This window comes from Triturus cristatus, chromosome 3_1 (genome assembly GCF_964204655.1).
Source record: "Triturus cristatus chromosome 3_1, aTriCri1.1, whole genome shotgun sequence".
Lineage (NCBI taxonomy): Eukaryota > Metazoa > Chordata > Amphibia > Caudata > Salamandridae > Triturus > Triturus cristatus.
The window spans coordinates 645,825,659-645,840,757 of NC_140583.1; the positions used below are offsets into that span (position 1 = coordinate 645,825,659).

A 15,099-nucleotide genomic window follows, 5' to 3' on the forward strand; every position below is an offset into this window, starting at 1 on the left:
GGGAGGGGGTGAAACAGATAAAGAAGAAACAAACCTTCTCGCCATGGTGTCTGCTACCTTAAAGAAGTGCAAATCCAAGGACTGCTTGGGAGTGTTTAGGCTTTAATTAATAGAATCTGGAATTTGTCCTTTTAACAGAAACCAATAAAAAGGGTTTGCACTAGGTATCATCAGTGTATTATTAAAAGCTTAACTTTTAAAAGCATTGTAAACAATTAAACTGAGGGCCAGATGTACAACCATTCACTTTAGCGAGTCACAAATTGAGTCGAATTGTGACTCGCTAAAGTGAATGTACAACAGTGTCTAAGACACTGTTTGCGATTCCCAATGGGGTTTCAAATTGCATGCTTCATCAATATTCATAAGGCAAGCTCAATTTGCGACCCCATTGGGAATGGCAAGATCTCCCAGGGATGGTGGCCTGATGAGGTCAGTAGACCACCATGTCTGTGACTGCTTTTTCAATAAAGCAGTTTTTTTTTAAAATGCAGCCCGTTTTACTTTAAGGAAAACGAGATGGATTTAAAAAAGAAAAATTAAACTTTTTAGTTTCATTTTTTAAGGGCAGGCAGTGGTCTCCTCCTCAGAGAGGAGAAAAACTGGGCGCCCTGAAGAGTGGACAACATTTCGTTGATGTTCGGTAGGGGTTGACGATCAATCCAGATGTTGGCATTGAGATCTCCCAAGTTAACACACATCCAGAGAGATTGGTCAGATTTGCGTGCTAAAACAATGGGGGCCAACCATTCTGAACTTTCGATAGATTCAATAACCCCCGCATTGCATAGACGTTCCTAATTCACACTTAAGTTCATTACGTAAACTCAATGGTACCTTACGAACCTAATGAGCAACCGCTTTTGCCCCTTGAGTTTACCAAGTTCAGCTTTAAATACATCAGGCAAAATGTGAGCCCACTTGCTGTTGGATACTTGAGAAACACTGCATGCAGAGGAAGAATCAGAAGATACGAGATTGTAAAATTGGCTGAGAGTACTGCGGGACACCACCATATCTGGATGATTCGGGTCAAGGATGATGTTAGGAGCGCCCTGCTCATCCTAGCCCAGCAAATTCGCACCTTCTTTGACCACAAACACAGTTCCCGAAGCCTGATTAGTATTGTAAAGTAAATTTGCAGAAAATGTTCCTAACACTTTTACTCTCTTGCCACCATAAACAAAGATTTTGATGTTGGATTGTTCTAATTGAACGTCGACTACTTTTCCAAAATCATTGACATTAATGAGGGTAAAAGGTGAACCAGAATCAGCAAGAAAACTGAGAGAAATACCATTGACATTGATGTCGCATGAAGGTGATTTCCTTTTCTGAGATCCCCCCAGAGAAGATAGTTCAACAACACCTTCAGTATGAGACGATGAGGGAGACAACATAAACAGTTCATAACACTCCTCATCGAAATCTATCGAATTTTCTCCAATGGCCTTTACAACTTGAGTAGGATTCTTTTTAACCATAATAGCTTTGCACATTCTGGAGTAATGACCTTTTTTCCACATTTGTAACAGGTTTGATTAAGAGCAAAGCAAAACTTGGCATTACCTAAGTGTAATTTGCTGCCACATCGAAAACACATAGTCTCGTTGGGTTTGACTTTGGAAAAGGGTGCAATAGTGCTTTGTTCAGAACTGTTCTTGGAATGGGGTGTAGTAGTAGAGGGAGGGGGCAGATCCTTTAGATCTAGAGACAGGTTTGGTATTTAAGAGTTTAACTTTGCTAGTGGAAACAACATTGCTCATTTCTTTCATGCAAAATTGAGAATGCTCAAAACTCTTAGCTAAGGTGAGTGCAGTTTCTAAATCGGGATCCTCAGAGGACAATAGTTTCTCTTGAATCTTTTTGTTGGATGTCCTTTCAATTAGTTGGTCACGTATAATTTTATCTCTAGACACTCTACAGTTGCAGTTGACTGCTAAATTTCTAAGAGCAGCGACAAAATCATCAATCGACTCACCAGGAATTTGAGCACGTTGTAAGAACTTGTGATGTTCGAGAACAACATTTCTTTTAGGGCTGAAACTTTTGTCCAGTGTCTTGATGACTGTAGCATAGGCATCGACAAGAAGGGAATCACCATTGTCACCACCACTTACAAGAGTACTAACTACTTCAAGACGTAAAGTTTTCAAAATATTCCTACCTTCAGCACCTAGAACCAAGAGCGACTTTATCTTTTTAGGAGTAAAAGTTTCACCATCAATGGCCTCTAGGTAAGCCTCAAAAGTATCTTTCCACTGCTCTCATTGGACAGGAGGTGTACTTGCAGACTGTAAGAAGGGTGGAGGAGCAGAAACACGATCCATGGCCAAGCGTGGGTGAGTTGCTGCCCAAAACCAATATTATTGCAAAATGAATAAACAAAATAAGATCACAGAAGATAGAGCAGTATATTCTCAAACGGTGTGCGCATAGCGAGTACACAACAGGTGTATATCTAAACGATGATGGCACAACATAGCAATTGCCATGAATTATGTGCACAACAGAAAAAATGCAGAAAGAAAACACAGGTGTGTGCATCACCAGATGTGCAATGATGAAATTAGAAAAATTGACAATAACAGAGTGAATATGAGAAACAAAATGCAGGGTGTGCGCATCACCGGATACTCAATATTGCAGGAGTAATCACACATGAGTAAAGAAAGGTGTGCGCATCACCGGATGCGTAATATAGCAAAAGAAATGAAATAACAATACCAGAAGTGAAGAAGAGGTGTGCGCATCACCGAATGCGCAGCATTGAAGTGCAGAAATCCACAATGAAGAGATGCAGGAAAGCGGTGTGTACATCAGCGGATGCTGAAAATAGACGAGCATCAGGTGTACAGTGCAGAATCTCGATGAGCACCACGAAACAGCCTGATTCAAAATGGCCGCTGGCACGTTAGGGCATCCGACGTCACGGACGTAGAGCGTGGTGACATGATTCTGCAGCAAACACAACTGTATCCTGGCAACGGTGCACTGCGCAGACACTGGTAATGGAGACGGTGCGCGAGCCTTCGCCGCACCTCGAGGACACACCAACTGGCACAGGAATGGCCACATGCGCGCCAGCAAGAAAATGAGACAATACTTGCCAGAAATTCAGCGAACTCCAGGAACAACACACCGGAGTAGAACACCAACCACAGGGTGCAGCAGGAAGAACAGGCAGACCAGGGAACCAGGCAAATCAGAAGAAAAAAACTGGAGGGAACAGGACGCAGGACACAGCGTGGCACAACTTCGGGGGTGCCTCGGAGGGAATCTAGAGGCGTCAGACCAACTCGTCATCACTGAAACGAAGACGCGGACGCAGCAATGTTGAAGTTAGGAGTCGAGTTTATTACATCTAACGACCTCCAGGTCCCGGCAGCAACTGAACTGTCCAGGAGACCAACACTCTAGAGTGGAACCCAACTTACAGCACAAGCTCACACACAACCTCGATATATAAGCCACAAGTAGATCCCAACAGTATACTATAACAAAAAACATGGCGTGAGAGATGTGAAATTGTTACCGGGAGATAGGGTGAGAGTGCAGTTGGGTGTGTGGATCAAGAAGGGTTGCAATAATTTCTCAGGACCACTCCAGGTGAGAAAGGTTTTCCCATGTTCAGCGTTTTTGAGCGACAGGAAGTTCTGGCAGCTAAAAAGAATGGCAAGGTGTAACAAAGTTGTAACTTGATAACGCAATGAAGATGTCCATGAAGACCCTGCGTTTAGCTAACAGTAACGCTATAGAGACAAATTTTGTATTGTACGGCTTCACCTTGGCCTCAACACCCAGCAGACACACCTTAGGACCCCATTCCACCACCTCATCCACCATTAGACCAAGAACTCCGGTGACGGAGCTCCAATATGCAGCGATTTTGGGACATGTCCACGCTAAGTGAAAAAAATCAGCCCCTGGGGCATCGCAACGCTTGCAAATATCCGTTGGGCGAAGCCCATAGCGATGCAATTGTGACGGCGTGTAGTAGAGCTGGTGCAGGTATTTATAGTGAACCAACCGCAGGTTCCCATTGGGTGTCAGGCGACCAGTCAAGCGACAACAGCCCAACCAGTCAGTTTCAGAGAGAGGCTCCGGCAGCACCGCATTCCACCTGTTCAGCGCAGTCGCCTCACCGTGGGGTGCCTCCCCTTGAGAGACAGTATATAGTCTAGTGACCAGCTGGGCTTTAGATTTAGTGGTATATATCAATTGCAGCGCCTCCAGCGTCGGGGGCTCCATCAAATAGGTAGGGTAATAATCCCGCATCGCAGCCCGCAACCTAGCATAAGCAAACAGATGCATAGCAGAGACGCCGCCGTGACCCCCATAATAACTTGCTCTTTGCAGAGGTGATGAAACGGGGCTACCAACGCGACCATTCTTCCTTCCCTAGGCACATTTCTTACTCTTTTATCAGCGAATTTTCTTTCTGACCACGCTACGTAAGCGCACGCAACATCAAGAACAAAGCCCTTTTTGACGCGTAGACTGCACGTGCCGAAGGAAAGAACGCCGACGGCCTGTTCATTCCAGCACGCTTTGCGGGCAGCGCCATGGAAACGAGGCCGAACGCTAGGCGTTCACCGCAGCCTCTTCGAGATGCTGCTCCCGGCGGTGCTGTGGCTACTACTTCATATCGAAGCCAGCATTGCCAGCCGGCCCCTAAACTCCACTTCGACGACCGGTGAGTAAAGTACGGGTTGCCTTCAGATGTGGGCGTGGCCAAGTCATGAGAGCTGTGCCTCTGTGCGTCTCTGTGCACCTCTGAGGAAGAGGGATGGTCAGCCGGAGAGGAGGCGGGCCCTGGGGAAGTTGACTGGCCTGTTTTATGGAGGCCCGGCCTATTAGCATGCCCAACCGCCAAGAAAGAGTATATGTCTGCATAGTGTCAAGTTTTAATTTTGCTCGTGTGTGTCGTTTTGCTTTCATTGAACATTTCATTGCCTTTGTATCCGACACGTTGAGGTACACTTAGTATTGAATAGCACCACGCAGGTATGCCCTGAGAAACGTCGAGAAAATAGGCGTTGTGCCCTGCGATAATCTATGAATTATATTTAAACCGCTGCAACTTTTTGAATTTGATAACCAAAATCCAGGAAAGACCAAAGACGTAGAAGTAGGGCTGCAACTTGACACTGCCAAGGATTCTATTGTGTATGTCCCCATGAAAGATCCTACAGCTCTGGCCTCCATAATAGTTCCCTAGTCCCTCATTAACACAGAGTTCTTCTGTGCAAACATTTCATTGTAAACTCTTTCATGGGGAGAGGTGTCTGTGTAGGGCTTTTCTGTGCTTTCTACTCTAAAAGATGTCAGTCATACTCTCAGACTCTATTCGCACGCTTCCCAATGGAAGCCGCATGCTAGCGGACTCAGTATTAGCATACAAATATTCCATTTCACTCGTATCAGACAATTTACAATCCATATGGACTCAACAACCAGCACACCCCATGCACCCTCCTAAATTTGACCTCCTTTGGTGCTGACTTCTTTATATAGTGTACACCTTGGTTCCACTTGTGCCTGTCTGGGCTTCTCTGCTTGTCACCAGCACTGTCTTTGCCACACACAGCTTTGCTGCTGTAGGAGGCGAAGGCGAAGTGATGGTTTGAGAGTGGATTTATTGCCATTAATTTACACTCACGACTGGGAGCTTCCAACATCTTCAAGTGTCTGTCTCAACTAGCTGAGTTGCTGAGAGACCTACAGATTTTGTTTCGCTGCCAGAGCGTGGAACAACAGCTGAACACATACATAACATTAAAACAATAGACTCACGGCCTTGATAAACCTACACACAATCTCACTCTACCGCAAGGCTCCAAACTCCATACTACAACAGCTCGAGTTAGAGCAAGACTACCAACTTCATGCTGCAACATTTCCCCCCTTCAACAGTCATAAAGAAGATAGAAGCAAAATGAACGATTATCCTGTGTAAAGTCTTTGCTATAAAGTTCTACTGTAATATGGTCATTCCAATACGTAGTCTTTGAACCTGCAAGGCAATTTCTTAGGAAAACCATTTCCCCTGTTTATTGGAATCTCACCCTAGAGGGCCTCAGGGACCAAAGAGTCTTCACACAAAATAGTTTCACCTATAGGAATTGTGGTTCTCCCAACAGACTGATTTTAGCTTCTTGCAACCAATTGTACTATTCACTCTGGTCTGTGTCAGAGCCAGAATATTTCTTAATGATGTGGACTGGTAGTCCGCACCAAACGCCTCTTGTTCCACCATCCCCTAATTTCCAAAAGGGCTGAAGCTTTACTCACCTGTATAACTAGAACAAGTAATGAGAACCGAGAAGTTCCTTTCATCACTCTTTTGAGTTTTATAATTAAAACCCACTCTCCTACCTTTAGAAGATCATCATCAAAATGATAACCAGAGTCAAAGTGAGATTTCATGACATTTTGTTCAAGTTCAACCCTAGATCTAATGGTATCCAGAGATTCGGTTTCCCGACCATTCTTACTTAAAAGCCAATTAGGACACAAATTGGAGTGCACTTTCCTTCCTTTATGTTTTGGGGAACAATGGTTCAGGTGTGGCCTAAAGGTCCACACAAAAGTGGCCCTGTGAGGGGCACTATGATTGAGAGTAGGAAGTTAATTCTTCAAATTAGAAGAGCGACAAGTAATATAGAGAGGGACAATAAGCGTGACGTGCAAAGTGAGGGTGATATTAAATTAGAGACATCGCATTGACAACAGTAGCAGAAACTCCATTAGAAGATTTTTACAGAGTAAAAGGAGTTCATGTTGTAGGTGGACCACCACACGCATCCGTTGTGATAGAAAATTAGTACCATTGTCAGTAACAATTGTTTCCGGTAGTCTTTCTAACTTGAAAACTTGTTCTAGGACTTTAATAGCATTGTCAGTTGTGGGACCATCACAAAGCCAATAAAACATCGATTTAGAAAAATAGTCCACCATTAAAATAAAAAACGCCAGCCACAACTCTCTGCACAAGGCACTTTTCGCCCCTGGTAGGGGGACACACACGCTGCACTTAAATGCAAAAGACTCCATTGCCCAGAAGCCCTAGCGCCTGGAGGCGCGGTCGTCACTTCCATGGCGCCCAGTGGCACATAAAACCGCTGAGGGGCAACCGCGGCGTGGGACGCCAGCCTCAACTCTCTGCACAAGGCACTTTTTGCCCCTGGAAGGGGGACATGCACGCTGCACTTTAGTGCAAAAGACTCCATTGCCCAGAAGCCCTAGCGTCTGGAGGCGCGGTGGTCACTTCCTTGGTGCCCAGTGGCGCATACAATCGCTGAGGGGCTACCGCGGCGCGGGACGCCAGCCACAACTCTCTGCACAAGGCACTTTTCGCCCCTGGTAGGGTGATACGCACGCTGCACTTTAGTGCAAAGACTCCATTGCCCAGAAGCCCTAGCGCCTGGAGGCACGGTCGTCACTTCCTTGGCGCCCGGTGGCGCATAAAATCGCTGAGGGGCTACCGCGACGCGAGACGCGAGACGCGCGCGAGCTTGCCCGGGAGGAGACGGGGCGGGCCGTACCCCTTGAGTCTGTCTCTTTCCTACGGAATCCTTGGAAAATTGAATTGAGCCTGATGGACATTAGCCAGTGACTGGTATCGTATTTGGGGTATCTATTGTGAACTTTATGTTTTGTAGTGCCTGGGTGTACATATCTTGTTCCTTAATTGGACAAAGAAAGAAGAGGGAGAGGGAGATCACGGGGCTGTCTGGGCAGTGCACAAAGATTACTTGAAGTGTTCTGCCGTACTGAGCTCTTTAATTTCTCCTGTTATTGGGGAATTGTACTTCTCTTTATAACTAGTATAACAAATTTAGTTGAAGTCTAAAAGAAAATGGGGAAAAGGAAGAATCCCGATAAGGCCCAGGGCTTGGAAAATTCCAAAAGAAAGAAGTCGCTTGGGACAGTGTGTCATGACACTATGGGCAGAATCGAGTTAATATTATCAGAGTGTCAGGAAATAGTGGACCAGGCTCCATCAATTTCCCAAGCGAATGTGAATAATGATGGCGATCCTGTATTGATACAGGTACAAAAAATCCAAGGTCAGGTAGTGCCCAAAGATAGTAGCCTGGGGGAGTCTCGTACTAAATGTATCCCCAACATGTTCACTAAGGGGAAGCAAAGGAATAGAAGAGCTCGGGAGTCCCGACAATTATCACCAGAAAATGACCTAGATATACAAGCCCAAAAAGGGCAGGCAAGTGGGACACCAGATTCAGCCCAAATAATCACGGTGGAATGCCACAATAGATTTGAGTCGCTATCAACGACAGACTCAGAGCCCTTGGGGGTGGCCACTATTGTGTTTGAGCCCTCACATAATACCCCTTCAATAGAATTAACAGCACTAAAACAAGCTATTGAGACCTTAAGAGATGAGGTTGTCACACTTAGAAAGGAGGTTGCCTCCCTAACTGTAATGAAAACGGCCCCATCCAGGAAAGAAGTTTGTTCTGGTCTGCCTGGAGCCTCCCAATTACTGACATATTCACAAACGGCCAATAGCAAGGAAAGGGCACTGGAGAGAGGAAGTGTGGAGGAATTAACTGTTGAAACCCCAAATATTAGCTTTAGCTCTACTATACATCAACGGAGAGGTTTCCCTGGGTATTGCACGCACAAGCCTCCTTATGCAGAGAACCCAAGAAATGCCCCGCCAGGTATTTGTGTCAGGAGTAACTTAGGGGGAATGGATAGTAATAAAGCAATACTAGATGGGAACATCGCATTGAGGTCGGTGAGAGATGGGATTTATACGAAACAGAAAGATCACTGTGACGGGAATGTGATCTATCTTACAAATGTACCAAAGCTTGTACAGGTGGGGACTGAAGACCTCAATTCTGTTAAAAACAAGGTCATACACTGGTTAAGATCTTCCCGCCACTGCTACTGCTCCTCTATAATTAGAGATGATATCAAATACGCAAAGAGATCTAACCAACCAGGGATGGCAAGGGATATGATTGAGGTGGGTTTTTATGATAATGACATACTTACTGGCTTGCTATCCATGGAGTCTCGCACCATCCCCTTGGAAAATACATCAATTGCTATAAAATATAAACGGCCCCTGGGTTCTGATCATGTATGTTCAAGGGGCACTGCGGCGGGAGATACCTGCTTAGGGGGGATAGAGGTGAAACAGATGCAAAGTGACTACAATTGATCAATTCAGGTGGAATGATAAACCTACCATTCTCCAAAACATCGACTTTTAGCCAGAAGGAGGGGGGGGGGGGGGTGAAAAGGTAGATAACCCAAGAACCCAGGCAGGATTAGACAACTCCACCGCAAAAAAAAGCTCTAGTCCCAGAGTCAGAAGGGTAACTGTTCCCCTTACCGCAGATAATCCGCCAGCAGGTGGTTCGTTCTGCGGCATTGACTTTGAAGATGGGATAGTTCCCACCTCTGATCTACGTATTTTGGTGTGGAATGTTGCTGGGATTAAAAAATTACAATCGGACCCTGATTGGTGTAGCTTTGTGGACACTTTTGATGTTATTCTTTTCCAGGAAACATGGAGCCTGATTACCCCGCATGGGAGTGGTTACTCGGTATATGCGATTGAGTCAAAAAGGGAAAAAAAAGGCAGACCATATGGAGGTCTGGCAACCTGGGTGAAAACCACATTGGGGACTAAAATCAGGTTGTTAAAAGTTGATACACAGGATATTTTGGCACTAGAATTGACCTTATATTGTGGCTGGAAGGTTAGAATATTTAATGTTTACAACAGAGTAGATTTTGCAACTGAGGAAACAACTACTATGATCAAGCTAGATGACGCCCTAACTATTGCAGATGACTTCAACTGCACTTTTGAACCTTTCATTTCTACCCCGAGATCTTACTGAGGATTGGGATTGCCTATGGTCTATTCCCCCTTTAGATTTGCCAACAGTAAGGTGGTCAAAGAGAGGGGCGCAGGTGCTTGCGTTAACTCTACAACATTAGCTCAGAGCCACAAATGGCAGGACAAAATCTGACGCAAAAGGGGAACATACTTTTAATAGACCAGGTAAAACTAGTAGAATTGACAATTGTCTAATTACCCCAAACATATGGCCCCAATTATCAGACATGAAGGTGGTGAAAAGAATAGAAAGTGACCATCATGCTCTTGCCCTTACCCTACTAACAGAGGGCCTTTTGCAGCCAACCCACAGGGCACATCCCGATGTGGGCATACTCACTGCGGCAAATAATGAGAAAGCTTTAAAATGGACATGGGTAGAGAAACATCCAGAAGCCTTAGAAGTATTAAAAACTAAAGCAAGGCAGTTGATCAAGGATCTGAGCGGTCTTTGCCCTAATGATGCTATTACAACTCTAGGGCCCATCCATGACCTCTTTTTCAGCGAGATAAGGAGTGTACTGAACCAACCATTAAAAACTAGGAGCAATGAGGGTCAATGTATCACCCTAAAGCATGATAACAAGAGTTCCTGGTTTAACCAGGACTGTAGAAAGGCAAAGGGGACACTCATTGGGGCAATTAAAAGAGGGGTCCATGTAGACATTTCTACCTGTAGAGTTGGATACAAAAAGGCCATTAATAAAGCAAAAAAGGAGTGGGAAGACTCACTCTGGGAATCCTTGCATGTGGCCCTGTCGGAAAGTGATCCCAAAGGGTTCTGGTATACTGGTTAAAAGGGGAAGGACCCACACTGGAATATACCATACAACCGGAGGAGTGGGTTGCGCATTTTGGTCCCCTTTATGGAGATGATCCTTATATAGCTAGTAACACATTAGTGGACATGGAACTCTCTAAGGGGCATGAAGAAGGAAATTTGGTTATCTCACTAGAGGAAACATTAACAGCAATATCCTCTTGTGTGTTGGCACGTGCCCCTGGTCCAGACCGAATCCCGAACGATTTGTATAAAGAAGACGAAATGTTATGGAGCCTATATATAAATTTAATTACCAACTTGATATTGGCCGGTGCCTCCATTCCACCCTCTTTGCAGGTAGATGAAATAGTGCCCATTTTTAAAAAAGGAGACAGATCTGTTCCATTGAATTATAGGCCTATCAGCCTTATTGATTCCCTTCCAAAAAAATTCTGCAAGCAGATCTTAGGAAGAGTCCAAAATTGGATAAGGGAGCACAGATTCTAAGTGATTTTCAGGCAGGCTTTCATTCCAAAATTAGTACGCTGGACTAGGTGTTTCAACTGATTTGTATTTATTGGAAGGAAGTGGTTGTAAAAGGTGCAAAGCTCTATGTGGCTTTTGTGGATCTGTGTACAGCTTTCGATCCAAAAATAGGGCTAGGTAGAGTACCGGCACTGTTATTTGCCGACGATACTCTTTTAATTTCAAAATCACCCCAAGGATTGCAGCAACTCTTAAATGATTTTTTAAAGTTTTGTAATGAAAGAGGGCTCAGCCTAAATGAGACCAAGACCAAATTTATTATCTTTGATAAAGGTAAAAGTGTAGCAAAGACCAGACCAATAAGGGCCGGTAGCACTAAACTGGAGAAGGTTGAAGCCTTTGATTACTTGGGTATTCGTCTTACCCCTTCAATTAGCTGGAGTCCACAGGTGGAAAAATCAAAACTCCAACTAATTCATCAATGTGTACACATAAGTAAGATACACAGGAGGACAGTCTCCAGGCAAATAGCCCCCGCTCTCCAAATTTACAATACTAAGGTATTGAGCGGGGTGCTCTATGGGGCGGAACTTTGGGGTGTTAGTTCTCTGGCCTCTTTGACTACAGTTGAAAACCGATTCTTAAGATCACTTGTAGATCTCCCTGCTAGTTCCCTTCTGATTCCTTTTTATGTTGATATTGCTCATAAGCAACTAAAGCATAAAGTAAACTACAAAATATTATCATTTTGGTTTAGACTATGGACGACAGAGGAGCTGGATCCCTACCGTGATGCCCTAAGGGATCTTTTAAGATTTCCTCAGGCTGCATCTATAAGGTGGTTTTCCTACTTGCGTGATTTACTAGGGAAACTGGGGATGGATAGCTTCTGGTCTAGCCCAGGAACCATGAGCAGTTTCTCGAGAGATAAGCTGAAAAAGATGTACTGGGAAAAAATAGTACAATTGGAATTGACAGAACATGTCTCAGGCCTAACCAAAGATTTTTTAACTTTTTAACATTTCCCATGCTTTGAAATGGCAATAGATGAAATAACCCCTCCAATGGCCCGCAAGCTTTTTTTGCAGTTCGGATATAAGACCCTACCAACTAATCTTTTCTGCTCAAGATGGTGTATGTATCCACCTGTAGCTGATTTATGCCCTGCATGTAAAACCTCGACAGAATCTTTTGTCCATTTTTTTTTTCTGTCCTTACTATGCGCTATTGAGAAAAAAATGGATAATACCATTATGTAGATCTGTTGGTCCGGGTCATTATCTTGAAATCCTGAGGATGCTGTCTACTGATACCTGTAGATTGATAGTCTTCGGTATTTCTCGTTTTCTGTATGCTTTGTGGATCAGGCAGAGGAAGCTAACACTTTGAACTGAGCTCTTTTATGCATGATTTTGAACTTATTGGGTAATGAATTGCTGTATTTTTGTGTACTGATAATCCTTCTTTTAAAGATCCTATTCTATGGTTTATTGTCTTTTTTAATGGAACCTGTGCTGTGATGTACTTTTTTGAATCTCTGAGATTGTAATAAAGTTTTAAAAACAAAACAAATAAAAAATCTGTTCTCAATAGGTAACACCTCATAGGGACTAGAGAAGTCAAGACCAACTTTGTTCCAGGGGCATTGGGGAAGTGGCACAGGATGCAGGGATGTTTTAAGGGGTTTGCAACGCTTGTCAGATAGTAAGCATTCCGCAAGCCCTCAATAATGGTCCTAAATTGATTTTCCAGAGAAGGCCATCAGTTGTACTGTAAGGCGTTGACATGTTTTGGTAACGCCCAGGTGACCGTGATGCACTGTCTGAATAATTTCTTTATACAATCTTTCTGGAGGGACAAAAATGTTGTGACGCATCACCATCTCATCAACAACTGAGAGTTCAGTAGCCGCTAATGCAAAACCTTTAATCTCAGCAGAGAAAGTTCTACTCTTTGGCCAGCCCTTAGCAATGAACTCCTTGACTTTGATGAGACTGGTATATTTGGAATACGCCTCCCACCAAGTCCCTTCAGAAATGTGTGCACACTCCAGGACTGCATCATCTGCTGCTACAACACACTCCTCTTTTCACATTCAAGCGGCAAACGTGACAAGCAATCTGCTCTAAAATTCTTTCCTCCAAGTAAACGTTTCAAATCAAAATGGTACTCCTATAATTTGGATAACAAGCACACTAACCTAGCTGAGGCCTTATTTGTTCCTCCACCATTAAGAACATGCATTAGTGGCTTGTGCTCTGTATACACTGTGAGAAGTTGGCCTGATGTATGCTGTCCACTAGTTATAGTGGGCACCTTGTATCAGTCCAAACAACCGCTTATTGGTTATAGGTTAAAGACAACCTTTACTGAAAGCTATCCTAGTGGTAGCTATGGAGAGCAGCCTTCAGTCTTGAAGGAATGTAAAGCAGCTTGTTTTACCGGTCTAAAATCTCTTGAGTCACTAAATGAAAGATATCCACACCAGGTATATATATAAAATATATGTATTTATTACTAAACACACCCTCCTAGTCTCTTTATGAGACTAGAGGTCAAAACACATAAGTTACACTTCAATAATCGCAGTAAAATAGCACAAATACACGTCAGGCCCTAGGGGCGAGCCAAACCATTTACTAAAATAGTGGTATAAGAACCACAACTTAACTAGACACAAGGCCTAGAGCCTATAGAATCGCTGGGACCCCAAGGAACCACCCAAGGTAGTGACACAGGGGACCCACAGGGGCCGTGTGCAGTGTATGAACACAGCCGTGAGCTCCTGTTAGCTTCTATGGGAAAAGTCGCTGTTAGATTTTTAAAGATTAGGGACACTGAGAAATGAGTCATGACCAAACCCTTTTGGACTTTTGGTGTCGGGTCACGTGATCGATTTCAATGGGAGCTGGCGAAGAAGTGCTGCTGCAGTGAAGATGTGAAGTGTCCGAAGAGATCCAAGCCTGGATCGAAGATGAGAAGAACCTGAAAGCAGAGGGGGCAGAGTCTGGGTCACTTGCCAGTGACCAGGAAGGCGATGAGCAGATGCCCACCGATGTCGGGTGATTTCAGGTGAAAGAGGTGAAGCTTGACTCTTCAGCCACGAGGACCAGGAGGTGTCAAGGACGACCAGGAGCTGGAGTCGAGCTGTCTCACGAAGGATGTTGAGTGCTGCAGCGTCGGTGCCTGGATTGGACACAACAAGCCTTGGCAACAGCAACCCACGCAGAAACGAGAAAGATGCTTCGGTGCAGACCAGCAAGGTCTATGGGACTCACCACTTGATTCAGAGTCAGGGCACGTCTGGAGCAACCAGGAAAGCCCAAGGAAATGCAAAGTTACCCCCTCAGGGACCCACCAGTCAACGGACCAGGGATCGCAAAGGGACCTCAAGACGAAACATAAAAAATGGCGGCCCACGGGTCACTCGGAATGACCAGGCCGACAATCTTCGGTGGATTCAGTGCTCGAGGTGGGGGCTACAAGTTAGCCCAAGCACGACTTCAAGAGGCGTCGAGAAGTCAATGCACTTGAAAAAGTGCACGGTGACCAGGAGTTCTGAAGTACTGGGAATTTAAAGCCCAGCGGTGCAGGGGAACACACCCTAAGACTTCGGGTTCTTCCTGTTTCAGACCTACAGAAACACAGAGTCTTCTAGGTGAAGTCAAAGATCGATTTATTGGCTGCAGACCAATTACAGGTATCCGAGAAGTACAACGCACTGTATGTTCTCAGGAGACTGCTTATACTTACAGAAACAGGCTTCTCCTTAAATACAAAATATCATGCTTCAGGCATACATTCCTTGTTTTATGATATGGTCATTCACATGTATCCATTACAAACGAAAAGGCAGAGTCATGATGACCATCCCACATTCCAGTTTAGCCAGCCCACAATTATTTACCCAGCGAGGCTCAGATCCCACATCAGACATCAACAGGCCCCAATAAACACGGGCATC

General features: G+C 44.6%; 1 protein-coding gene across 2 annotated transcripts in view; it reads left to right on the forward strand.

Annotated features, from left to right (window-relative positions):
- Positions 1-4,593: 4,593 nt before the first annotated feature.
- LOC146860716 (uncharacterized) overlaps positions 4,594-15,099 on the forward strand; it is a 424,775-nt gene continuing 414,269 nt past the window's right edge. For both annotated transcript variants that reach the window (XM_085646366.1, XM_085646367.1), the window contains exon 1: positions 4,594-4,696. In XM_085646366.1, the coding sequence (XP_085502492.1) occupies positions 4,612-4,696 (85 nt within the window). In that variant the 5' untranslated portion in view covers positions 4,594-4,611. The remainder of the gene's footprint in view (positions 4,697-15,099) is intronic.